Source organism: Thalassophryne amazonica, chromosome 1 (assembly GCF_902500255.1).
Source record: "Thalassophryne amazonica chromosome 1, fThaAma1.1, whole genome shotgun sequence".
Taxonomy (NCBI): domain Eukaryota; kingdom Metazoa; phylum Chordata; class Actinopteri; order Batrachoidiformes; family Batrachoididae; genus Thalassophryne; species Thalassophryne amazonica.
Genome location: NC_047103.1, coordinates 39478995 through 39506577, shown reverse-complemented (window position 1 = coordinate 39506577; position 27583 = coordinate 39478995). Strand labels below are relative to the sequence as shown.

Below are 27583 nucleotides of genomic sequence, written 5' to 3'. Positions count from 1 at the left end.
ACAAGGCGTTGATGTTTGGCACTGTCAGGGGTCTGCAGCAGCAGCAGCAGCAGCAGCAGCAGCAGCTCAGTGGATCCATGTCAGTGGAACAAGCCATGCTGATGTCAGAGGTTTTTCCTCTGCCCTCCACGGTGGGAGGATCTCCGTGCGTTGAGTCACGCAGCTGTCAAAGATAGCTGTCACCCACTTTCAGGATCAAACACAGTCAATGAGAAAAGGGCTGTGAGCCGGAGGGACGCACGGAGCTCACCTAAAACCCCACGAGTCTCCCACGCAGGACCAGCAAAAGAGGAAAAACTGTTTTTATTCCCCAAAAAATAAAAAAAAATAATAATAACCCACGAGCTTTTGATGAATAAGGATTTTCGCACTGAAGGATATCTGGAAGAAACGAAGAAGGCACTCGGGCTTTTTCGGACAGTGATGAAGACGAAAAAAGGTCGGTTGTATTCATTTGTTATTTGTATTTTTCTTGAAAGAAATTTAAAAAAATGAAGTTACAGTTAAGTTGAGCCAGCGTACAGGACGGTAGAGTCGGTTCCCTCATACGTGCGAAGCATGCAGTCTATTGTTTCCTCTCCAGACGTGACAGGGGGCTTTTTTTTCTCTGTGCCATGTGCCGCCGCGTCAGAAAGAAAAGAAAAGAGCTGGTTTTAAACGATAATGTCGCAGTTTGTGTCGGTGAATGAATAACTTTTGAACCCGTTAAAACAAGCTCGAAACTGGATGAACAGAAGCTTAATAATAACAATAATAATAATAATAAAAACAGTTCGCGCGTCAACTTTGCTTTGAATACATCAAAGTGCCGCATTTCCTTTTACAACCAGCGGCGAATTAAAAGGTGTTTTTTTTTAAGATGTTTGTGTTAAAATAATCCGCCTCCTGCGCGGTTAAAGAGTATTTAAATCCACTTACGGGCTCAAACCTTCATTCTGACCTCATTGTGGGAAGTTGGCTTTTTTTAAACATTCGCCGACCTCGTGGTGCAGCGCGCGCGCGCACACACACACACAATGGAAAAGCCTGTTACAAAGTTGTTTCAAACTTTTGTCTCCGCGGTGCTTTTAAAACGCCTTTTTTCTCTCTCTGTGTCTCTCGTAAGTTCCGTCGTGGTGAGGAAGTGAGAGGAGTTTAGGAGGCTATGGCGAACACGCGGTTTGAGAGGAGCGCAAACTTTTGGAGTTGGTGCGCACACAAAGGGAGCAGGATTCTTTTGTTTAGTCTGGGGACGCTGATTTGCAACAGGTCTCCCCTCCCCCCTCCAGCCTACGTAATTACTTCATCCTGTGGGTTTGGGAAATTTCTTCCTGGCTTCCCACTACTTTGTCCTTTTAAAAAGAAAGAAAAGTCAGGTTGCAGAAATGTGTATTTAAACTGCTGAATGGTTTTCTTCAGGCTGACTCGATCACCATCTACGGTTTAGAAGGGGGAATAAATCAAACCTCTGTTTTTCTTATTATAATTTATTGCTTAGTGCAAAGATGTATGAATATGTTTTTTCCCACTTTAGAGAATTTTGTCTTCCCATGAAGACAAAAAATCTCTCTGCCTTGTAAGTCTTTAAAACAATTTAGTTTTAAAGGTGTAGTGTCTTTTTAATGGTTAAAGTTATCAAAAGGGTTTTATTTTGTGCACTACAGTTTTGTTTTGTTCCTTAGTATTCAAATACAATATTGCAATCTTATATCGCCAGTATGATCGGAAGTGGCCTTGACTTGAAGGAACTTAGAATTTTGACCCATGTGGGTCAAAAATACAGCAGACAGTTTTCCATTACCATCCAAAATGCTCAATTTGATGTAGCGAACTGATCATCATGGAAACATGTATTTTGAAACAACTCCATCCATCCATTCATTTTTTTTCTTTCTTTATTGTTTAGCAGGGGTGGTGGCCAAATGGTTAATGCACTTGGTTTCAGTGCAGAAGGTTCTGGGTTCAAATCCCACCCCCTGCCACATTTCTCCATGTAATGTGGAGTTGCGTCAGTAAGGGCATCCGGCGTAAAACCTGTGCCAATTCAACATGCAGATCCACCTTGGATTTGCTGTGGCGACCCCAAGTGCAAACAAGGGAGCAGCCGAAGGGACTTTCTTTCTTTCTTTATTGTTCATTTGATGAGGACAATGCACATTAATGAACACTTTGTACATTTTCATGCCTTAGTGCAAATATGCCAGATTTAGCTAAAAGCTACTTTCCATCTGTAGTCCTCAGACACACAACAACAAACAATAATTACAATGAATAAATTAAAACAAAACACGAGATTATGTACAATGCATCTCACTTGTGTTGACAGGTTTGACCAGGTTCTCACATGTTTTTTGAAGGAAAGATTAGAGTCCAAGATGATTCCAAGGTACTTGAAATGCGATATCGTTTCAAATACCTCTCCACCTATCGACACTTTGAGACTGTTCTCTACTGGCGTTTTTGAAAATGTCATACAAACGGTTTTAGTTGTGTCAAGCATCAGGTATTTGTCATCAAGCCAGTCTTGTACCTTGTTTATAATATTGGTAGGTTTGTAAGATATTATATCAGTTGTAGAACCATAGGTGTAAATGACTGCATCGTCTGCATACATTTGAGTGCTATTTCTATTCATTTTCTATTCCGGGTCACTCCAATGCAGGGTCACGGAGGTGCTGGAGCCTATCCCAGTAGTTATAGGGCACAAGACGTGGGTACACCCTGGACAGGACACCAGTCTGTCGCAGGGCCACATATAGACATTATGCGGGTGTAACACAGTCACACCGGCACGTACACCTACAGACAATTTAAAGTTTCAAATCCACCTAACCTGTGTGTCTTTGGATGTGGGGAGGAAGCTGGAGCACCTGGAGGGAACCCACGCAAACATGGGCAGAACATGCACACAGAAAGGCCACAGGTGGGAATCGATTCCATGATCTTCTTGCTACGAGGCAACAGTGCTAACTACGTCACCATGCTGCCCTGGGGAAAAAAGTTTTGACTCTCACATGAGGTGGTTTTTCAGGCAATTCATAAGTCATATTTTGCAAAACTGGAGGGGTAACAATTTTTCCACTTCTATAGATCATATGACATACAGGAATGACCTTCTAAAATTTATGCGTGGTGCATGTGGATGGAGTAAGAGACAGAGAGCTTGTTCAACCTTATTAGAGATGACATTACAGCAATATTGGATTTGGAAAAACAACAAAATTGTCATATTTAGCAGGACGTACCCAGGAGAGCCTCACTGGAGTGACAGTTATCACAAGAGGACAAAAACCAGCAGTCCCATTCCATCACCCCAATGGAAGCGCTGGGATTTTGCTATTGTTTTCCCAACATTCTGTGGTTCAAAAAAAAAAAAAAAAAACCAACAACAAAAGAAATCCCCTAAGTTTTTCGCAAATCTGTAATGGAAACTGCTGGCAACAAGATGGCATGACACACTTTCTGTGATGATGTCATAGATGATGTCGGGAGGGGGGAGAGTACCAAAAAAAAAGCACACAAAAAAAAGTAAAATGTAAATGGATGGCAAAGGACACAGCTAATAAACAAAGGAAAACAGATTCCATTTGGAAAAACTCCAGACACATATCACACAAAGCCTTTGCTGGATGTCTGCTGGACAGGTAAGACCATACACACACTGGTCGACTGTGTCTTGTGAGTAAGAATGTAAGTTACAACATTTTAAATTAGTTTCACAAAATGACTCAGTGGGGAGGCTAACACAGGTTGGAATTCCTACTCTGTAAGTCAGGAAAGATTTCTCAGCTATGACTTACACATTTGACGTCATTCTGTGAAATATTATCCAGCAGGTCGCTGCCCAAATAATCAGATATTTTGATGTAACAAAGCATTAATGTGCCTCTTGCAGCTTTTGGTGCTTGTTGCTCGAGTTAAATGATGCACAAGTCTGTTGATGAGCATTAGTTTGGCAACAGACACCAAAAACAACACGGCATACTTGAAACCACAATTTTGTTTTTTCACCACTTTGTGCATCGAAGGTTTAAAATGATGTACTTTCGAGGTCTGTCGTCACCCCACTTCTAATTATCGAAAACAGTGCAACAGTCCTAGCAATATTAATACTAACAGCAAGATTTATTTTAGATTTTGGGTTGTATTTGTTGTTTCACAGGCAAAGTATATGCTAGTACATGTGCATACCCTGAACTGACTGTAGCCTTCATTAGAAAAACAAAGTTGCTAGTTCGATTGATCTGGTCCATCCAATTTTGACTGCCATCTAATCACTTAGTCCTGATTATATGTTCTTAAAAATCACAGGAGTTACAAGATGATGAGTTTTGTTTTGAGTTATTGCTGACAGCAGCTGGATGCCATTGGACAAACCCACCCACCCAATCAAAATATTTGTTTTAGCTGTAAAAGCCCTATGCTAAAAATGTTACTATTTGTGATTATTGTTATTTCCAGTATATGTGTACTTATGTGTAATAAGATATTTAAGTAGGTGGCATTGGTCAAGCAATGTCAAAAATGAACATCTCATTCATATCGCTAACATGACTTAGTCACAGTTACATTGCTCTAATGTGTTATCAAAAGCCCATTGTTCATCACCTGACTTGTTTGATATTGTGTCGTAGAGATAAATTGACATTTAGAAGCTTTTCTTTATTTTTATGTCATTATTTAAAAAAATTCTGATTAAGATTTGTTTTGCACATGGCTGTGTTTTGAGAACCAGGCTGAAAATGTTGATACGAGGACGTGTTTATAAGCACGCCGGACCGTCAGAGTAGTTCACAGACCTAAAACCTGTTTGATGTTGATGTCGATGAATTATATTGTCTGTAATCTGTGCTGATAAATTAGCGCGGTCTTCTAAATCAAATCCCTCTTTATTCCACGGCTGTCCCTGTGGCCGGCTGCAGATTTGTATTTGTCGAGGCAGGTTTTCAAACCAACACGGCATCAAACCAGCCTTTGTGACGCCCCCCCGCCTTCCCCCCCTTCCTCTCCTGCCACCCTCCCCCTCCTCCTCCTCATATGAATCACATGGCTGAACTTGACAGCTTGCCTCTGACACATCAGCTGCCTCCCCAGACGGCTCACGTTTTGGCAGCGTGTCTGAGAGAATGAAACGGGGCGGCTGACATCACAGGATTTGTCTTTGTCCTGTTCCCATACGTTATTGTTGTTCGCTTCCCTCCGCAGGTTTGATGATGCTGTCGGGGAGTGAGACAGACGATGAGGACAGCGTGGACGCGCCTCTGGACCTGTCGTCCAGCGCGGGGGGCAATGGAAAGAGGAAACGGCGAGGGAACCTGCCGAAGGAGTCGGTTCAAATCCTCAGGGACTGGCTGTATGAGCACCGTTACAACGCTTATCCCTCTGAGCAGGAGAAAGCCCTCCTGTCTAAGCAGACTCAGCTGTCCACACTGCAGGTACGAACAGAACACTGGGTAGCGTTGCATGCCTTTAACCATCACATCTTCAAACAATGTAAACGCATCAAGTGTCGCCTCCACGGAGTCATTTGCTGTTTAAGTGACAAAACAAACAGACGGTGAAGGTTGACAAAGCCAACTTGCTGTTGCAACGTAAATCCATGAGACAACATGAGTGAACTCTCTCCCTGTGTGCTGCGGGCTTGGCTGAGGCGCTCGGACAGGAATTTCTCTCCCTCCGGCCCGTTTCCATCCCAGCTGTCTGGGAACAATGCAGAGTCATTTACATAGTTAGAGCTACAAGCTTCCCTGAGCCAGTTACGACTAGCCTAAAGGAGGAAAGAAAGACAGGATCGTAATTACCAGTATGACAAAGGAGATTATCTTTTATCGAAAAGTCTTTAAATTACAGGCTCTGGAATATCACTACTGGGCTTTGTGAGGAAAGTTAATACTCAGAGACTGCTGGGATAGATACACACACACACACACACATATATATATATATATATATATGTAATTTGTAATGTTACTGTCCCACCAAGTTCTTACGATGTCAAGTCAGATAAATCACAGACCTGAATTGCCACCTGAGTTTCAGAGAGCAAAAAAATGCATCTCAGCCGTACCACTTAAATAGTTTTGTCCCAAGTTGGGACTCGTAATTTCCGACTTTACGGCATGCCATAAATGCAGCATCACTCCAAAGATGAATGTTTTCCAGGAATTACTGGCTTTCCATATGTGGAGCTTACTGCCGGACAGTGTTATACTGACATGACAAGTTACTCTGTGTTGACTTTATCCTAGCAAAGCTTTGTTTTTTTCATACATAGTTTCTATTATTGTGTATAGAATGTGTTGTGACTGTCTCGCACTAAGTAATGGGAATCCTGCTGTGGTGGACTGCCCGAAACAGACTAATCTTTAAGCACTCAAATAATTGAATGCAGACTAGGTTGATCTATTCTACTGTAAATATTGTTATTCCACACAGAACTTGACTTCCGTATTTTTGTAATTATTTTTCTTTTACCTTATTTATGCATACTTGCACTGTTGTTCTGTGACTGTCCCTGTGCTGCTGTAACAGCATAAATTTCCCCGCCGTGGGACTATTAAAGGATTATCATATCTTATCTTACTATGGTCACAACAGGTGAGAAGCTAATGCTAAAATCATACATCAGAATTTCCTCCATTGCGCTACAACAGATTAGTTTACATAGTCTCAAGACCAAAGTTTATTTCATAAATAAATACATTTTTTAATACCAGCTGTCAAATGTAGCTTTGAATTTTGCTGTAAAATAGTTCCATTTCTGAAATAAGTGCAGCTAATGTAGCTGAGCTAATGACATAGCTAATCACACTAGCAAAGGGTGCCAAGCAGAAACAAAGTTCGCAAATGGGTGTGATAACACAATACATAATGCAACCTAAAGCAGCCATTACGGTTCTGACAGGCTGAACTAAAAATGGAAAAGAGCTAACCGTGATTAGCATTAGTATGTGCAGTCACACTAACAGTGTTAGCTCCTAGTTGGTGAGGATAATTGGTGATATTCTCCACATTCAGAAATCCAGCAATTCCCAGAAAACTTTCTTTAAGTGTACCATCAGATTTAGATGAATTGAGTTTCTCACATTTGTTGATTAATTTTTTTGTGTGTGTGCATTTGCCAGGTGTGTAACTGGTTCATAAACGCACGGCGACGACTTCTCCCAGAGATGCTTAGGAAAGATGGCAAAGATCCAAACCAGTTCACTATATCCAGGAAAGGCAGCAAGGGAGGCGAGAGCTTCTCCGACAGCTCCCAGTCTCCTAAACACAACAGTGCCACCGCCGCGGCTACAGAGGAGAGCTACGACAAACGCATCCTGCACCCCTCCAGCTTTGAGCCCGCCACGACCGGCATTCTAAGGAAGGTGGCGTCCCCGTCCACACCTTCACCGCCCTCCACATCCCCCTCCCCCGCGCCGGTGCCCACACGGCCATCCGTCATCTGTCACACTACTGTCACCGCAGCGATGCAGGCCAGCCCCGCAGGCCCCCACCCCTCTGCGGCGGGAGCGAACGTTGACAGGGCCACAGAGCTGCTGCAGTCGGCACAGGCGTTGCTCAGGTGCCGGAATGAGCTTCCAGCCCCGACCACCACCACCATCCTCAGCAACGGCGGTGGTGGCGTCGGCGGCATGGAGGGCAACCTGAGCCCCCGCAGCGGGCTGTTCAACACCCCTCCCCCAACCCCCCCAGACCTCACACAGGACTTCAGCGGCTTCCAGCTCCTGGTGGACGTGGCCCTGAAACGGGCCGCCGAGATGGAGCTGCAAGCCAAACAGCTGGTCTCCTAAAGGAGGCTGAAGACAGACTGACTTTGTCTCCCCACTCTGGAACTCCCAGCGGGTTCAGCGATTCTGTCTGCACGCAACAGAGAACAAATCCATGTAAAAGCCTGATCATTTCTATTTTTGGTATACCAATCAAAGTAATGAAGTTTTTTTTTTTTATTAATTGAAAAGAGAAAAAAACTATTAAGGTGCCTTGGCTGTAAGTTGTTTATTCATTTCATATACATGCGTATGTTTCTACATGTGTATCTTATTTGCACACGGGGACCAAAAACGTTGAAAAATGCTGCCTGTCTTCCACGTTTCCACTATGCCGTTTCTAGAACGTAGCAGGAGCCCGGAGCTTTCCCGATTGGTCGATTCCGAACACGTTTGCTGTCTTACATTTCAGAGATCTGTTCACGATCGTTCTGCCTCATTTGTTTGCACACGAAGGCAGGCGAAGGTCATCTCAGTGTCTTAAAGCGACTTCGCTCGGCGTCAACCGCAAACTTATTCACTACTGTAGTAAATGTTACACGTTTTTCATTGATATAGTTTTGATTTTTGTTACTTTTAGCTATTTTAAATTTTAAAAAGAAACCTCTGCTTTTTTAAAAAAAACTCTTTCCCACGCAGGACATTTCAGACAACCGATGTAGCAGGTTCATAGTCTGAACCTTCATCCCATCACTCAGCGAAATGACGGCCAGTGGACTGAATAATTTAACACTACAGCTGTTTTACAACCGTACAATAACAGCATTTTGAAATTACCAAAAACGACAAGAAGAAGATGGTTTGATGTATAATAGGACCATGTGTACAGTTAATGTGACACCATGCCCATTGATGTGATTTCTTTTCTTACTGTGCAATGTTTGTGGCAAACAGGGGTCACATGGGATTCAAATAAAACTGTCTTTTTTCTACATCTCAGCATTGATCTTTTGGTGTTCATTTATCTTCACACACTCACTGGACTTTTTTCCCCCTAAAGGATGGTTAAAAGTGAGTGCTCAGGTAAATAAAAGGGAAATGGTGTTTTCCCACTAGGCTACTGTTGGGGAGACCATTCCTGAGCGTGAGAGAAGCTTCCAAGTCTTCTGACAATTAGCATAATCCTACATAAATTAACACAAACTGCAGACCACAACAGTTTCTTGCCAGTGGAGGGGTGTGTGTGTGTGTGTGTAAAGCAGTTTACATCCACATGTGCTTGTTAATTCAGGGTTGGGCGACACGTCCCCGCCTGCTAAAGCATCTCCTTTAGCCTCTGTAGGTTTTATTGCCCCACATTTGCCTTTCAGGTTGGTCGTCATGTTCTGTGAAGGTAAATCTTTGGTGCTTTCATAGGAATTAAAACTGCATAACGTAATGTGCGGAACAGATAGCTCAGTGGGACAGGAATTGGACAACCTCTATGTAGATCTAGGTTCAATTCTCAGCCATGCTCCTTGTCTGTGTCTTTGGACAAGATGTTTCACCTGCATGGTCTCAATCCACCTAGTTGTAAATGGGTACCAATCTTGGCTGGGGTTTCTCCATGTAACGTGTAGTTGAGTCAGGAAGGGCATCCAGTGTAAAACGTGTGCCAATTCAACATGCAGATCCACCTCGGCTTTGCTGTGGCAACCCAAAGTGCAAACAAGGAAGCAACTGAAGGGGCTTCCTTTTTATCAATCTTGGCTGGGGAAGTAACCTGTGATGGGCTGGTGTCCTGTCCAGGGTGAGTTGTGAACTCTCATTGGCCTCACACTATGGAATCTGGGGATAAGTACCAACACTAATGAGCCTCAGCTCTTACATAGGACTTCTGTCTGTGTCCTTGGATGAAACATTTCATCTGCATCATTTCAGTCCATCCAGCTGCTGGGGAAGAAACTTGCTTTGGAATGACATCCCATCTCGGTGGCGTTTCACACCACAGTATCCAGGAATAAGCTCTATCACCAATGGGCGTAATTAATTATTTTCATATACTACAGAGTCATAGCACCATCAGACTCTGTGTGAAACTGTGACATAACAATGTGCGTGGGTGGTAGTCTCAAAAAGATTTCTTCATCACATCTATTCATTGGCAAAGGTACCAAAAACAACCTCATCTATTTGTGACCGTTACAGGTGCAGACAATCCATGCAGACGTTGTGGTTAGCGTTAGGGTAAGGGCCACTTTCACCATCATGACGGTGAACTGGGTGTTCGTCTGTCCATGTCACTCCTTGAGGAGTCATTCCAACAAAGCTCACACCCACTTCAACGCCCTAAATGATAACCAGAGGTCAGGATGCCTCCTTTCAGCAAGACTGATATGAATGAAGAATCACCATCAGCTTCAAGTACTGGAACATCGAGGCCACACCAGGGTGGAAACAACCCTAAAAAACCTCCAGACTTTAATTACATTGCACATTTTAAAAAACAAAACAAACAGGGAAAAAACAAAATCAAACACACAAACATTTATGGCAATGATTTGTTTTTAATGCTGATAAGCGCTCATACACGTGCCATAACATCAACAGTGTAATAACAATAAATACAAAATGTATATCTGCTTCATATGTTATTTTTGTTTATATTTACACAGGGAGACATTCATTTATGTACAAACATTTTAACATATTATTTCTTAATATAACTACATCACAAGTTTCTGAATTTCCAAGATTGTTGAAGTGTTGACGTTAACTTTCGATCCAACATTCTGATTTAAGTGTTTAACCCTCTGCTACACCAGAAGGATTATATTGATATGTTAATATAATAAACATTAATAAGTTAATAACGTGACAGCTCAGTGCTACAACAGAGTATTAGGGCAATTTTAGGTTTAAAAAGCTGAAGGAGGGGTAAGGTTTTGTTGGGGGGACCCCTCTGAATTTCTGAGTTTAAACTGAAATTTGTGATTTTTTTTCTTGCAAATTTATCACTTTATAATCTCAGAGAATATCCAAGTTTTTTTTGTAACATTATTTAGAGAAAAATTTAAATCTCATACAGTTACAAGTTATATCATTGTAAATGTATGAGTTTATAAACTCTGAGATTATCCCATTACATTTTTATAAATTCAATATATATATTTTTTAAATCACAACTTCTGTAGTTTAAACTTATAAATTTACATTTTATTTTTTCTTGCAAATTTATGACTTTATAATCTAAGAGAATATCCGAGTTTTTCTTGTAACATTATTTAGAGCAAAAAAAAAAAAAAAACTAAAAAAAAAAAACTTGAAATTTCCCAAATCTAGTAAGTCCCTTCGGCTGCTCCCTTGTTTGCACTCGGGGTCGCCACAGCAAATCCAAGGTGGATCTGCATGTTGAATTGGCACAAGTTTTACGCCGGATGCCCTCCCTGACGCAACTCCACATTACATGGAGAAATGTGCCAATCTAAACTTATAAATTTACCATTTTTTAATTGCAAATTTATAAGTATATAATCTCAGAGAATATCCCATTTATTTTTCATAAATTCAATATTTAAAAAAATCAGTTTCCACAGTTTGAACATAGAATTTTACATTCTTTTTTTTTCTTGCAAATTTATGACTATAATTTCAGAGAATATCATTTTTTCTTGTAATTTTATGAGTTTAAATTTATATTTTTTATTGAAATATTACCCCTCTTCCTTCTTTTTTGTACATATGACAGCCCTAGTACGCTGTCGCAGAATTCAGATAAACGTTACAAAAAAAAAAAAAATCACAACCTACATCAAATGGCATTGAGTTTGAACTATTCATACATTTATTGTCCTCTCTAAAAATAGTATACGTCATAGTGTACGGTTACTTCATCACTTGGGTTCCGTCACAACAAACTGTAAATTATTCAGTGACAGCAGTTTGAGGGGTGATCAGCAGGATCATATCCCGATAGTTAACTGATGGCACAAAACTTTGCCGACACACCCAAGTCCTACTTTTCGGTTATCACAGTTACGTGATTGTCTCCAGTTTCAAGCAGCTACAAGAAACAATCTTGTTACTTTGAGTAAATTACGGCTCTCCAAAAGAAAGGTGAGTCAAACGATGTGGTGGACCCCGAGCGGTACGACTTATTAACACTTTGTTCAAGGCCTAACCTGGAGCCCGGGTTTAGAGACGGCCAGAAAACGAAGCCACGAGTGACATAAGGTCAGTTAAACGCACACGCTTTCACTCACACACATCTTCCCCTGAGACTGCTGTTGTGCTCGACTATCATATCAGAAATTAAGGCTGATCACTGAAACAGAAAAGGTGCCTGTCATGCTAAAGAAAGAACTTAAATAAAAAACAAACAAACACAGTATAAGGGCCATTGCTGTCAGTGCATAATAATAAATCACAATGTTGAGAAACAGTCAGTTTCCTAATCAATAAATTAACCATAAATATAAAATAGCAATTTTTTTAAAAATGTCCTTCATATCATTGCTTCGTTTGGAGGCAGAGATAGTGTACACACAGTGACGAGAAAATAGTCCTTTTGCAGTCACAATACTGTCAATAAACCTTTCTTATCTAAAAATGGCATAATAAAATATAGTACAAATACCAATATTGTACCAAATATCAGTATATTCACTTCATTTGAGATGCCAAAGAGTTTTAACAACCATGAGAAAGAACTGAGACGGTTAAAAAAGTGACGTCTGCATGCAGTCCTGTCGGAGTTTGGTTTTATATGGTACCTCCATTTCTGCTCAGTCTCAGATGACACCAGATGGAGCGTTTGGTTACATACGCGGATAATGCTACCTTAATCATTCCTAACAACGAGGACACGTAAAGACCTAGAAAGATAGGAAGCACTTTTGAAATTAACATTTTGAATCAAGACGGACAAAACGTTTTGTTCACTCGCACACTCGTGTCTTACACAGAAGTCAGTGTTGTGGTATTTTTAAAAACAATGATTCTTCCATCTTTTATGCTCTCTGCAGAGCTGCAAAACCTGACCTCTTGACCTCTCCTATGCGGTCAGGCCACCTGCTATTGAAAGACATTTATAGGCCAAATTTGTCACAAATTTAGATTTGGTCTATTACCCCCCCCAAGAACTCTTGTTTTAAAATGTGATCTTGTTATACAAATAGCTTTTTGCAAAAATAAACTCAGTATAATATACACATTAAGTCCAGAATCTGCTCTCGATGTATTTAATCTGAAGAGTTCAGGGCTGCGCTTCCCAAAAACAACTGATGTTACCAACAGTGATTGTGTTTGGAATGCTCTGGTGGCCTTGAGGGTCAAAGGCATAACAAACTCCAGTCACACACAGAACTGGAAATTAAATTAAGAAAAATAAGTAGAAAGTCTCGCTGAAAAAAGTTAACTTCTAATTTTTATCGCAACACTAATGACATCAAAAGGGCACGCGTTCCTTCATAATGTGTTTGGAGTGACTGACTAGTGCTTCTCTCACACACAAACATTCACTATAACTCACTAAAGACAAATCTGTGGCGCTGTTTTGCCATTTACAGACAACTGGGTCAGGTCAGTTCTGGGAGTGTACACTGGTACCATGAGTCACCAGTGTACTAGGACACACCTTAGGTACTGGATGGTAACCACCATGGCAGACATCTGGTCCTTCCCCACTTCACGAACATAACCAGTAGTGGTTGCCTAATGGTTTGCATGGTCAGCTGTGACGCTGGTGATACCGGTTTGTTTCCCTGATTCCAGCAAAGTTCCCAATTGGAACTTTCAGAGCTGAGTATCGTACTGGCTCCAGCAGTGTGAACTTGGGAGGGTGAAGAGACACATGCTGTAGGCCCTTCCTGAAGTAAACATACCAACCAAACCAGGTGGGGACTTTTGTTGGCTCCCCACATTAATAAAGACTACCCTCACCAATCATCTGTCTACAGCACTCAGGTAAAATGTGCGTCCCCTCGGTGTTTTCCTGTGGACGGAGTCCTCATCACTGAGGCAATGGTGCGCTGGATCATCAAGTGTCAAGTTGACCAAATGAGATAGCTCAAGAAAATCATTAATTTCAACAAAGCATTTTCTTAAATTAACTGTATTTATGTAGCATTTTCATGGTCAAAAACCTTTATAGTGATGACTCACATTCACACTGATGTCAGGGTGTTGCCATGCAAGGCACTCGAATGCACACCGGGAGCAACTTGGAGATTAAGGACCCTGGCCAAGGGGATTTAAACCAAGGAGCCCATGGTCACAAGTCCACAGCTTTAACCACTCGACTATCATCTCCTCCTATTCTCATGCTCTTAACTCATGAACTTACTTAACCTTTCACAGTGTTTTGGGCGAAACCTCTTCAGAAGAAAGATTATAAGATTGCAAAAAAGGGCGGTAAGATGATCTTACTTTGCAGATGTTTTTGGGAAGCGAGGCCCATTTTGAGTCGGTCACAATTGTGAGTATTTGAATGAAAGTCCCCACATGCCACATCCTTTGCTTTCCAGCTAAACCACATTGGTATGAAGCATCACTGTTGTGCTACACCTGGCTTGCTTTGACATATCAGGCCACTTGAAAAGGGGGATTCTTCGATACGTCTTTGGGTGTGAGAGGGTCAGTGTGGATAGAGGGCAGTTGAGAGGGGAGGGGGAGGGGGGGTGCTACATGAAAGCTGCAAGGAGGATATAAATAATAAATACTGCAAATGTACAATTCATGTTCAAAGGACCTTCAGTGTGACTGACCCCTGTTATGATGCAGGAAGTCGACACAAACAGCGTACAACGTATTAGCACCCGAGCTTTACCAGTTAGTGGATGTGAATGGGACGGCGCCTATGACAGAAAAATGTGCGTAGATACATTGAAGTGTCTCATAGTCTGGTCTGAGCCTCGGGGATATAGATCTCAATACTGTCTGCGCTCTCCGTTGCAGAGCTCTGTCGAACTGACGCAGCACGTTTGGCAGCTAGCAGCCGTTTGCGAGCCTCCAGACGCTGGCGTTCAGAGCTCTCCAGGGAGTGGTCCCTAGCCAGGGGAGGGTGGCCCTTCTGGGGCTTCTTTGGCACGGGAGGGGGCATCCTTCTCTCCTGGACAGGAATGACAAACAGCCTCAATAAGAGACCACAAGACCACTGAGTCCTCACTGCCAGCTGCAGCAACACACACTGACACAACTGGATCCATTTTACAAAAAGGGTTAAAATAAATAAAAGACGTAACTGGCATGCAATTTTAAATGAGACTATGGATCGCGGGGCAGTCATTTGTATGGGTCAAGAGAGCATGGCGGTGGCCACAGCGTGAGGTAAGAGTGACCATTGGAGATGGAGAGGTCCCAAAGGTGCATGGCAGGTTGAGTAGCTTCTCAAAAGCAGCTCACTGTCAACAACAAAACAGAACAAAACACAAAAACAAGTGGCAGCGTCAGGCAGGCGACGTGACAGAAAGCGACACACGTGCACACCAAAATGATGCTCGGCTGTGGACCTTAAACAGTCCTTTGGACTTCACATTTGAAGTATGCGTTAAGAACATGCAGGTTAACAAAGCATTCCATGTTTAGATGAATTAGTTCAGCTCAAATGGAGTTAGTAAATGACCGCGATGTGAAGTGACGTTAGCACTGTATGTCTGCACCTGAATTTCTGGGGGGTTCAGAGGTTTCCAGTTGTTGGCTTTGAGCTGATGGAGTTCATCAAACTTCAGGCTAATGTTCTCGATAGACAGCTGGAGCATGTCCCAGAAACCTGCAAGGTCCTGGGAAATTGGCCGTGGATTTGCATGTGGGTTCTGACACACAAAAATGGCACAGACACGCACACAGAGGAACACACACACACACACACAAATACAAACACTGTTTATTTGCTTATTTTCGATTTTTGAAAAAATGCTCAAATAATCTGATGAGTCGGAGCCAAAGCTGGTACAGAGAATGACTTTCGAGTGAGGTCAAAGACAAAAATATTTGGCTAGTATTAGCAAAGAAGTTATACTTGTACATAGCTCAGCCAAGGCTCAAAACACCCCACAGTGCAAATTTTATTTTTTTTTTAAGTATGTACTCAAAACATTTCCCAACTTTATGCATCTCATATGCCAAGTTATTATCTTTCAATTCACACATTTGTGGGAAAATTCCAGATAAGAACTAATTAATTTATGATGAATGAAAAAGTAAGTCCTATATAGGTCCAATCTTTTCTCCAGAATCCGTAGTATCGATCAGATGACGGGTACGATTGCCCCCGGATGGGACACCAGTCCAACACAGGTTTGTTCCTCAGCCAAGGCTGGTACCGATTTATAGCTGGGTGGACTGGGGCAATGTATAGATTAAGACCCCATCCAGACTGGGGTTGGCAATCCGGCATGAGCCAGATAGCCAAACCCAGTCTGGACGGGCCTAAGTGTCTTAATTGTCCAAGAACACAGAGAGGTAGCATTAGTGGCATTCAAACCCACGTCTACATATTGGCAGACCAGCTTCTTATCCACTCCACTACCTGTTCTACAATGACTGAATAAATAAAAATCTGTTCATGCATTTTTGAGTAACACGTCCAACGAATCAACAATTCAACTACTTCATAAGCAAATGCAATTTTGCAAAGAAGTGGGATTACATGACTTCTATCTCCAGTTAGTCCAGAAGTCATCCCTCATTGAATGTCGGACATGAAATCCATCAATGTGACAGACTTAAATGTCCAGAAATTCTGTGCATTGTCATTAATTAAGGGTCTTTGCAAATTTTTGGAAATTAGCTTGTCAAATATAATTGGTCAGCCTTGTTGATATGATGTGTTGTTTGTGCTGTTCTTTTCCAATATCAGAAAAAAAAAAGACAGATGATTGCCCTGTTTTGACATGAAAAATAAAGTGGCGCAAAAACCATGAAAAATTCAGTTTTTGTTTGCATCAATACAGGAAGGTGTGCATCTGTATCAGCATTCAAAAACCACTAATGGTCAAAACCTAGTTTTCACAAAGACAGCGAGATGTACACGCAACACTAGATGCATAGCAAATGAGAACTGTTCTGGTCTATCGGGATGATTTGTGCAGGATGATGTCAGCGTGGACTGGTGGGGGGGAAGGGTGTGGGGGTTGTAGGAGCATGCAGTGGATGAGGTGACACATACCAGATTATCCTCACAGAGCTCCCGGAACTGCTGGAACTTCTGGGACATCAGCAGCTGGGCGCTCCCCACTGCACTGCGGATCTTCCCCAGGACTGCAGAGAGAGAGAGAGAGAGAGAGAGAGAGAGAGAGAGAGAGAGAGAGAGAGAGCGAGAGAGAGATGACATGCATGCACAGACGCAGTGCCAATGCAGAATTGCACACTGCAGGCATGTTGCACAGTGAACAGACAGAAAGCACATCAGCGGTGCAACAGAAAAGAAGATGCTGAAGATCAGCTTCACCCCTGGTTTAGGAATAGAAGTCACTTTTACAAATGACACAAAGAAGAAATGATTATCACAATCTATATATTTATCTTACACAAACTCCTTTAAATACTGAAAAAAATGTAATATGCATGTGCTAAAAAAATATGAGTGTGATATGTTACTTTCATCACAATATCATCTTAGAAGACATTTATGCGACAAGGAAAAACGAGGCTGTGTCGCTCAACCTCAGCGCTATCGACTCGCGTATCCCCGTGGACGGGAGCTGTCAATGAATGCATTTCTCTGCATGAGGAGGATCTGAAACTGAGAGGTGCAGTAATGAATCTACACTACAAACACGCTGCACTGCCGCCCCTTCAGGATATGCGTGTCTGCGTATAGAGTTGGTTGGTGTGTGTGTGTGTGCAGCAGCGTGGGATCTGGAAAACATAACCTTGAGACAGCCTGCGTGTTTTGAACATTTTGCTGTGAGAGAATCTTTCGCCTCCAACCATAACAGCACACGAACTGCATCAGTAATGCCACTGTTGCTGTGGCGTAAAACCAGTTCAGATTTTATTTAGGACGGGTATAAATACAGTGACAACCGCCGTAGGCTTGGTTTCTCAGTCGGTTGTGTGTGTGTATTAAATATTGTTTTTTAGATGTGATCTACTGTGTGTTTGTTATGTTGAACCTTGAAGGGGCATAGAAAGAAATCCTGAAGTGAGAGCTTGTGAGAGGCTGTTATACAGGAGATGTGTGGTCGGCCTATTGATAAGTATGCTCGGTATGTCTATGGAGGCCAAAGGGCCCGAGACAGAACAAGCACCTATTGTGGCTCGATAATGTGAACACCAACAGCAGCCGTCCAAATCAGTTAGATGTTTGAAAGAAAAGAGAGGAGGTCTAATACGTATCACCACTGAGCAACAGACGGTCTTGTGTCCATTTCTTATCATTTAAAGGGGTCATATTATTTGCCGATAGTCAACTGCTCATTAAACAAAATATTTAATCAGCCAGTCGTATAGAAGGAATGCAGTACTCTTAGTCCTGTAGAAATAGTTTGAAGTGCAAACCAAGGAACCGAATGGAGACTTAAGTGACTTGAATGTGGCATTGTTGCTGGTGCCACAAATCTACTGGGGCTCTTGCACACAACCATCTGTAGGGTCTGCAGAAAAATGTTCTGGAAAGGAAGATATTTTTACTGAGCGACAGTTCTCTGGATGATAATGCCTTGTTGATGGTAGAGGTGAAAGAAGAACGGCCAAATGGTTCAAGCTGACAAAAATGCACCTACAGTATAACTGAAGGGATTTGTTTCCATGAGGTGTGCAGATGAGCATCTCTGAAGATCCAACACATTGAACCTTGAAACAGATGTGCTACACCGGCAGAAGACTACACCAGGCACTGCTCCTGTCAGCAAACAACATGAAACATGCTCCAAGGGCGGCGGCTCAGCAACATCGAACAGTGGAAGATTGGAAAAAGGTTGATGAGTTTGATTTCTGCTGCAAGATTTAAATGCTTGAGATCAAATTTGGTCTAAATACCCCAAAAGTAGGTATCCATTCTGCTTTGTATCAGTTGAGAATGCTGGTAGGGCAATGGTGTGAGGCTACAGTGGGGTAAAAAAGTATTTAGTCAGTCCCTGATTGTGCAAGTTCTCCTACTTAGAAAGATGTGAGAGATCTGTAATTTTCAACATAGGTACACTTCAACTGTGAGAGACAAAATGAGAAAAAAATCCAGGAAATCACACTGTAGGATTTTTAAAGAATTTATTTGTAAATTATGGTGGAATATATATAAGTATTTGGTCAATAACAAAAGTTCAACTCAATACTTTGTAACATAACCTTTGTTGGCAATGACAGAGGCCAAACGTTTCCTGTAAGTCTTCACCAGGTTTGCACACACTGTAGCTGGTATTTTGGCCCATTCCTCCATGCAGATCTCCTCTAGAGCAGTGATGTTTTGGGGCTGTCGCTGGGCAACATGGACTTTCAACTCCCTCAACAAATTTTCTATGGTGTTGACGTCTGAAGACTGGCTAGGCCACTCCAGGACCTTGAAATGCTTTTTACGGAGCCACTCCTTCATTGCCCGAGCGGTGTGTTTGGGATCATTGTCATGCTGGAAGACCCAGCCATGTTGCATCTTCAATGCTCTCACTGATGGAAGGAGGTTTTGGCTTAAAATCTCACAATACATGGCCACATTCATTCTTCCCTTAACACAGATCAGTCGTCCTGTCCCCTTTGCAGAAAAACAGCCCCAAAGCATGATGTTTCCACCCCCATGCTTCACAGTAGATATGGTGTTCTTGGAATGCAACTCAGCATTCTTCTTCCTCCAAACACGAGTTGAGTTTTTACCAAAATGTTCTATTTTGGTTTCATCTGACCACATGATATTCTCCCAGTCCTCTTCTGGATCATCCATATGCTCTCTGGCAAACTTCAGACGGGCCTGGACACGTACTGGCTTAAGCAGGGGGACACGCCTGGCACTGCAGGATTTGAGTCCCTCTCTGCGTAGTGTGTAGCCTTAGTTACTTTGGTCCCAGCTCTCTGCAGGTCATTCATCAGGTCCCTCCGTGTAGTTCTGGGATTTTTGTTCACCATTCTCATGATCATTTTGACCCCACGGGATGAGATCTTGCGTGGAGCTACAGATTGAGGGAGATTATCAATGGTCTTGTATGTCTTCCATTTTCTTACAATTGCTCCCACAGTCGATTTATTCACACCAACCTGCTTGACTATTTTAGATTCACTCTTCCCAGCCTGGTGCAGGTCTACAATTTTCTTCCTGGTGTCCTTCAACAGCTCTTTGGTCTTGGCCATGGTTGAGTTTGGAGTCTGACTGTTTGAGGATGTGGACAGGTGTCTTTTATATAGATAACAAGTTCCAACAGGTGCCATTAATACAGGTAACAGGTGGAGGACAGAAGAGCTTCTTAAAGAAGTTGCAGGTCTGTGAGAGCCAGAAGTCTTGCTTGTGGGTGACCAAATTCTTATTTTCCACCATAATTTACTATTAAATTCTTTAAAAATCCTACAATGGGATTTCCTGGATTTTTTTTTTACTCATTTTGTCTCTCATAGTTGATGTGTACCTATGATGAAAATTACAGACCTCTCATCTTTCTAAGTAGGAGAACTTGCACAATCAGGGACTGACTAAATACTTTTTTGCACCACTGTATGATGTCAGTATGGCTCAAAATTTCTGAGGAATGTTTCCAGCACCATTTTGAATCTATGCCACAAAGAATTAAGGCAGGTTTGTACACAGGAATGGTTCAGCCTGGTACCAGTAAAGGTGCATGAAATACTAATTATACAGCAGGTAGCTCAGTGGGGAAGGTGTTGGGACATCAATATGCAGACCTAAGTTCAATTCCCAGTCATGCTACCTGTTTGTGTCTTTGTACAAGACACTTTATCTGCATTGTCCCAGTCCACCCAGCTGTAAATACAGTAGGTCCCAGCCTTGGCTGGTGAAGTAATAATAATAATAATATTAACGGCCTTTGTTGTCATTGTATGTGCATACAACGGAAATTGTCCATCCTAATTACAGTTAGACACAATCCAACCACTAGGAGCACTGGGCAACCACAGTCCGGTGCCCCTGAATCAACTCCAGATGTACAGACACTGTCTTGGTCAGGAGTAGAGAAAGGAGCAGACCCTAAATAAGCATGTAACCTACATTGGACTGGCATCCCATCCAGGGTAAGTTGTAGACTGTCATCTTCACATTGTGGAATCCGGAGATAGAGGACATATTGTCAGTGTCAGTCACTCACCACTGCCATGAAACTTTGCATCTAAAACTACCCCATAGGCACTGAGCTGATACAACCTACAAAATCTCCATTTCATGATTTGGTCCCCTTTGGTGCCTGTTGCTTTAAATGGAAATGAGCTGCTGCTTGCCACGCCCTCTCTCCTGTAGGACCTGAGGGACCTCTCCATCTTGTTACCTAAAGGCCATGTTGGTATATGGCTCAGCAAATTGGGCACACCTCATAAAGAAAGGACCGTAGCAGCCCTAATATCTCTGAAGTGTAAAAAGCATCCTTTCAGGCAGAATCTGTCTCATAGCAGGAGAATTTCTAAGTGCATGCACACACACACACACACAGAGAGAGAATAGTAGGATATACGAGGTATGTCCGTAAAGTATCGTACCTTTTTATTTTTTTCAAAAACTATATGGATTTCATTCATATGTTTTTACGTCAGACATGCTTGAACCCTCGTGCGCATGCGTGAGTTTTTCCACGCCTGTCGGTGACGTCATTCGCCTGTGAGCACGCCCTGTGGAAGGAGTGGTCCCGCCCCCTCGTCGGATTTTCATTGTCTGGAAATGGCGGAATGAAAAGGACTTTTTTTCCATCAGAATTTTTTCAGAAGCTGTTAGAGACTGGCACCTGGAAACCATTCGAAAAATTTATCTGGCTTTCAGTGAAAATTTTACGGGCTTCACAGAGAATAAGGACTTTAACTACAGGTTTAAGGACCCCTTTAAAGGACAGTCGGTGCGCCGCGCTGCGAGCTGCGACGATGCGGCACAAACCACTGGATCATTTCTAAGCTGATGGCTCTGTGGATACGAGACCGTCGTGTGCTCTTTCTCTGGTTATCACAAGACCTGGACATCAGCCATTTTCCAGCAGATTTCACTTTTAACAAGAGATTTTGTCATGGAAAGCCGCGCGGAGGCTTCGCGCGTCACGACCGATTCGCTGATGAAGCGAGACAAAGGAACACCTCCGTTTCGGCGTGTTAGAGGACAAGTTGGGACATGTCCAGCTCTCCACAAGTTCTTTTATACTCACTCCACTGGTAAGCACTGAAAGCCGAGATAGACATGTCCCACAGAGCCATCAGCTTAGAAATGATCCAGTGGTTTGTGCCGCATCGTCGCAGCTCGCAGCGCGGCGCACCGACTGTCCTTTAAAGGGGTCCTTAAAGCTGTAGTTAAAGTCCTTATTCTCTGTGAAGCCCGTAAAATTTTCACTGAAAGCCAGATAAATTTTTCGAATGGTTTCCAGGTGCCAGTCTCTAACAGCTTCTGAAAAAATTCTGATGGAAAAAAAGTCCTTTTCATTCCGCCATTTCCAGACAATGAAAATCCGACGAGGGGGCGGGACCACTCCTTCCACAAGGCGTGCTCACAGGCGAATGACGTCACTGACAGGCGTTGAAAAACTCACGCATGCGCACGAGGGTTCAAGCATGTCTGACGTAAAAACATATGAATGAAATCCATATAGTTTTTGAAAAAAATAAAAAGGTACGATACTTTACGGACAGACCTCGTAGAGGATGTTTAAAATAAAACCCAATCATATACTTGTAAATGGATGATAATTATTATTTTTGAACAATATAACATTTCAATTTAATATGACCCATTTGAATTCAACTCACTCTCTTCAGGCAGTTCATTCTCCACCTCATCCTGCGCCATTTGTCTACACCAGCCCTCCATTCGCTCCGTCTCAGCCTGCAGCAACTTGAGGAACCAGTGTCCGTCACGGGGGCACACCGATCTGCTGACGGTCTCCAAAGCCTCCACCTCTGGCTCAGCTATGCTGTCCATCCAAGGGTCTGGCGGGGGCAGGATAGAAGGATCAAACCCCACTTCGCCGTAGTCGTCCCCGGTGCAGGCGTGGTAGTGATTCCCAGAGCCCTGGATGCTGACTGTAGAGGTGGCAGTATCGTAGGAGTGCTGGCGAGGCATGGTGGCACAGTGAGGCGGTGGCAGCTCCAGGTCTTCGGCGGGGTCGTCGAGGTCAGCCTGCACCGCCGTGGTTACACTGTTAGAGCGGGTCATCCTGCGGTAACTAGAACAAAATGCAATGACAGGTTGAGGTTGAGGACAAAACCGTAACGTTAATTTTTCCAGGTATTATAGATGTGATTGACCTCACTCTCCGTGACACTTACTCTTCTTAAACAGTGACACTCAGATTTCCTGTTAGCAGTAGAATTATTTATTTATGATCATATCATTTTATAAATAGGTCTTGCAGTTGCTCTCACTACGAGAAGTTGAAATGATCACAGCGATCGTATCAGCGGTACAGCTGAATGGTATTTGCAGGGTAGAATGTCTTTTGTGCATGTTTTGTCACCTGGCTTATTCAGAAGCACCAGAGTGTGTATTCATGCATTCATCTGTCACTTCACAAGTCCTGCTCCAAGGCAGATGCACATACGCAAACACTAAAACACACACCTGGAAGCCGTCTCTACACCCATGTTGTATTTGGCTAAGATGCTTTGTACTGCTACCATGGAGCGTTTGCCATGACCCTCCACACACACACACACACATGCACGCGCACATGAAGATTAAATCAACACAGACGTGCTGTGTTTGACTACCACAGAAATGAACAACAAGGATGTTGGCGAGAAACTGGCAAACAAACTGTGCTGTGATTGGCTAGCCACCAGTCTAATCACTACCAGATTACAAACCGAGGACACACAAGCATGTCTTTTACTACCACAGTCAACCAGCGTGCTGGATTTGTAGTGGCAGAAGGTGAGGCGACAGTGCAGTCAGATTATTATATCAATGCCTAATTATACGATGTTCTTTAATAGGATTATGGATAATTTGGGGCTTGTTTGAGAACAAGTCAAGTTGGGGAGTATGCGCTGGTGGCACGCATCACCACCAAGATGCCCGGTGTCCTGGATGATAATCACTCAGGCAGACAGCCGGTCCATCTTCACCCCTTAAAAGTAACCATCTATCTGCCACAGTCAGGTGAAATGTGGGTGTCTCCTTGACCGTCTTCAACTGCTGGGGTGCTCAACATTGATGGATCACACCCTGAGAAACAAGCCACATTGCCAAAACGTCACAGTTGTCAGCACCTCACCATGTAAGTGATACATCGCCACTTAGTCTCACTAAATAACCACTTGTTTGACACAAAGTCATTCTAGCAACAACCAAGGATTATCCAAAGAAACCTAGTAGACATCCAGGTTAGATCACCTCTATCAAGTGACCCCGTGGGGACCAATAGGGAAAAATGTCACTGCAGAGTTAAGTGGAATTCTCCACAAGTTTTTCACTTTTGTCGCATAAAGATACACTTCTGATGGCTGAGTCCAGGAAGTCATTGAAAGCCTGGGTTTTAGTCTTGATCCAGAACAATTGTGAACTCAGACATTCTGACTCCTTGCTCAGCCTCTCAAGTGCTGCAATCAGGGTATCCACTGGGCAGATTCCACTCTTATATAATCATGTGATCACATGACCTCAGCTAGCTACAATACTGCAGGAAAGTACTGCACAGGACAGCTGGATACTGGTTCAAGAGAATCCAAAGTTGAAATGTAATAAAGAACAGTCTAACTATTTCAATGTTGTGCTTGAACCTGATACAGCACTGAACTGATTGACAGATCTTACAAAGAACACAATGGACAGTTATACTCAGTCAGACAGCTTTTGGCCATGTGGTGGATTTCTCTGGGTATGATCCAACATGCACGTGCCTCAGTGTTGAGAACTCCAGTGGCTGGAGAAGGCCAAGGAAACGTTTACGTATCACCTGGTGGTGATGAATGGATGGTTACTTTCTTGAGATGTGGATGGGCCAGTTGTCTGCATGGATGGTTGTTATCCAGGACCCAAAGTGTTTGTGTGATGTGGTGGATACGGCCAAAACATTATTATCTCATAAGGTTCAACAAGCTCTTCCTGTGTCAACATGTACCGCACCATGTATTTTAGCATGTCATGTGACACTTTCTCTAACATCATGTGACCTCTAATAGTGGAAAAAAGTGTTTTCATTACAGTTTAGCAAATTCTGATTTTTTTTTCCTCCCCAAATCACCTGAAAAACAATGTCATGCAAGGACAGAAAAATAATTTGCGATATTTGAGGTTTAAAAAAAAAAACCATTTGTTTCTATGGAGTCTATTTTCGATTTGCTATTTGGATGGCAATGGAAACCTATCTACAGCGTATAACTGTGACAAGCCAGAGTAGGAGGAGCACAATTGTCCATGCATGTGGTCTAGTGCACAGTCTGATGATGTTACGTACCAGACTTGCATAACGCAGTATTAGCTTATTATCCTGTAGTATTAGTTTATTATCCTGTAGTATTTGCTTATTATCCTGTAGTATTAGTTTATTATCCTATAGTATTAGTTTATTATCCTGTAGTATTTGCTTATTATCCTGTAGTATTAGTTTATTATCCTGTAGTATTAGTTTATTATCCTGAAGTATTAGTTTATTATCCTATAGTATTAGCTTATTATCTTGTAGTATTAGTTTATTATCCTGTAGTATTAGCCTATTATCCTGCCACATTTCTCCATGTAATGTGGAGTTGCGTCAGGAAGGGCATCCGGCGTAAAACCTGTGCCAATTCAACCTTGGATTTGCTGTGGCGACCCAGAGTGCAAACAAGGGAGCAGCCGAAGGGACTTACTATTAGCCTATTATCCTGTAGTATTTGCTTTTTATCATATAGTAGTAGTTTATTATCCTATAGTATTAGTTTAGCACAACTTTGGGGAGTCAGATAAGAGCTGCCAGTGATGTCACTTCATGTGCGATAATGCCATGGGCTCTGTGTAAATGCAAGGAATTACCAAAGTAAATCAAAGTTCACAGCAGGAAAAAATAAATAAATTAATTATCCAACATCTTGGAAATCTCACCATGATTAAGACCACAACTCAATGATGGACACCCCCCTGTACCCCCTAAGGTTTTTCCAAGGTTTCAAATTGTGACCTTCCAGGATGCATATCTGTGAAAGTAAAAATGTGGCTGAATTGACTGAAGTCAGCTGCATCTTAAAAAAAAAAGTATTACTGCAGGCTGAAAAGCACACTTTCTTAGAACTGGAGTATTTCTGTTGTCAAATTAATGTTAATCAGCCATTAACAAGTGTATTACAAAGCCAGAACAGTAAGTATACGTCTGGGCTGTGAGCTGCACCCGTCAGCAGAGCTCCCACAAAGAAGCACAGCTTGGCCTGCCCTCCGAACGAAACACAGCTCCACCATGTCTGCCTCAGACCATCTCCTCCTCCAAACAGCTTCTCATTCATCTCCATCTCCTTATTCCTCATTCATCTTTTTTCTTCTTTGTGAACAGAGAGTGGATGCAAGAGCATGGGTGTGGCTTCTGGACAGATCAAACGCAGCGTGTGCATGATTTGTGTGAATTGGCAGCTGTGTGTGTGTGTGTGTGTGTGTGTGTGTGTGTGTGTGTGTGTGTGTGTGTGTGTGTGTGTGTGTGTGTGTGTGTGTGTGTGGAGCAGCTAAAGAGCAACTCTTTTGAGCAGGTGTTGGGTTCTAATGACCTCAGCCTGCTTCCTATCAGCCCAGCTAACAACTTCCTGCAGGGGCAGAGACGGGCAAGGCCGAGCACAGCCCTGACAGAGTGTGAGAAACAGGCCGACATCAAGAGACCGGGAGGACAAACGAAACAAGAAAACACATGATGAAGAGAAAATCCAGAGGAAAAAAAAAAGCTTTTCCAAAGTCAGGACTGTTTGTATGACAGAAAGTCCAACATCCCACCAGAGCTCCTGCATTCCACAACACGTCCACTTCAGATGGCCTCTTCTCTCCTTGTTTGTTTGTTTGCTTGCCCGTTTAAATATCTGGGTTTTCGATTCCTACGCAAAGAATGTGGTTCATAGTGTACAACCCCAATTCCAGTGAAATTGGGACGTTGTGTAAAATGTTGTGCTCATTTTGAAATGGATGCCTGCAACACGTTTCAAAAAAGCTGGGACAGTGGTGTGTTTACCACTGTGTTACATCACCTTTCCTTGTAACAACACTCAATAAGCGTTTGGGAACTGAGGACACTAATTGTAAATGTCCTCAGCTAGAAAAGGCTCAGCCATTTACAAGCAAAGATGGGGCGAGGATCACCACTTTGTGAACAACTGAATGAAAAAAATAGTCCAACAGATTAAGAACAATGTTTCTCAACATTCAATTGCAAGGAATTTAGGGATTCCATCATCTACAGTCCATAATATAATCAGAAGATTCAGAGAATCTGGAGAACTTTCTACAAGAAGCGGCAAGGCCGAAAACCAACATTAAATGCCAGTGACCTTCGATCCCTCAGGCGGCACTGCATTAAAAAACGACGTTATTGTGGAAAGGATCTTACCGCGTGGGATCAGAAACACTTCAGAAAACCATTGTCAGTTAACACAGTTCGTCACTACATCCACAAGTGCAAGTTAAAACTCTACCATGCAAAATGAAAGCCATACATCAATAACATCCAGAAACACTGCCGCCTTCTCTGTGCCCGAGCTCATTTGAAATGGACAAACGCAAAGTGGAAAAGTGTGCTGTGGTCTGATGAGTCCACATTTCAAATTGTTTTTGGAAATCATGGACATCGTGTCCTCCAGACAAAAGAGGAAAAAGACCACCCAGACTGTTACCAGCGCAA

At 42.6% G+C, this 27583-nt stretch overlaps 2 protein-coding genes across 4 annotated transcripts in view; one reads left to right on the top strand and one right to left on the bottom strand.

Annotated features, from left to right (window-relative positions):
- The first annotated feature begins 20 nt into the window (after window positions 1-20).
- tgif1 (TGFB-induced factor homeobox 1) lies at window positions 21-8687 on the top strand. Its single transcript, XM_034168400.1, has 3 exons — window positions 21-439; window positions 5185-5414; window positions 7104-8687. The coding sequence occupies exons 1-3, from the start codon at window positions 352-354 to the stop codon at window positions 7770-7772; spliced, it is 987 nt and encodes a 328-aa protein (XP_034024291.1). The 5' UTR covers window positions 21-351; the 3' UTR covers window positions 7773-8687.
- A 3226-nt stretch (window positions 8688-11913) lies between these two features.
- dlgap1b (discs, large (Drosophila) homolog-associated protein 1b) overlaps window positions 11914-27583 on the bottom strand; it is a 383103-nt gene continuing 367433 nt past the window's right edge. For 2 of the 3 annotated variants that reach the window (XM_034168371.1, XM_034168376.1), the window contains exons 9-12: window positions 22542-22957; window positions 16834-16925; window positions 15326-15478; window positions 11914-14775 (exon numbers count right to left, since the gene is read on the bottom strand). In XM_034168371.1, the coding sequence (XP_034024262.1) occupies window positions 14560-14775; window positions 15326-15478; window positions 16834-16925; window positions 22542-22957 (877 nt within the window). In that variant the 3' untranslated portion in view covers window positions 11914-14559. Of the gene's footprint in view, window positions 15068-15325; window positions 15479-16833; window positions 16926-22541; window positions 22958-27583 lie in introns of all 3 variants that reach the window. The other variant, XM_034168383.1, reaches the window with a different exon arrangement.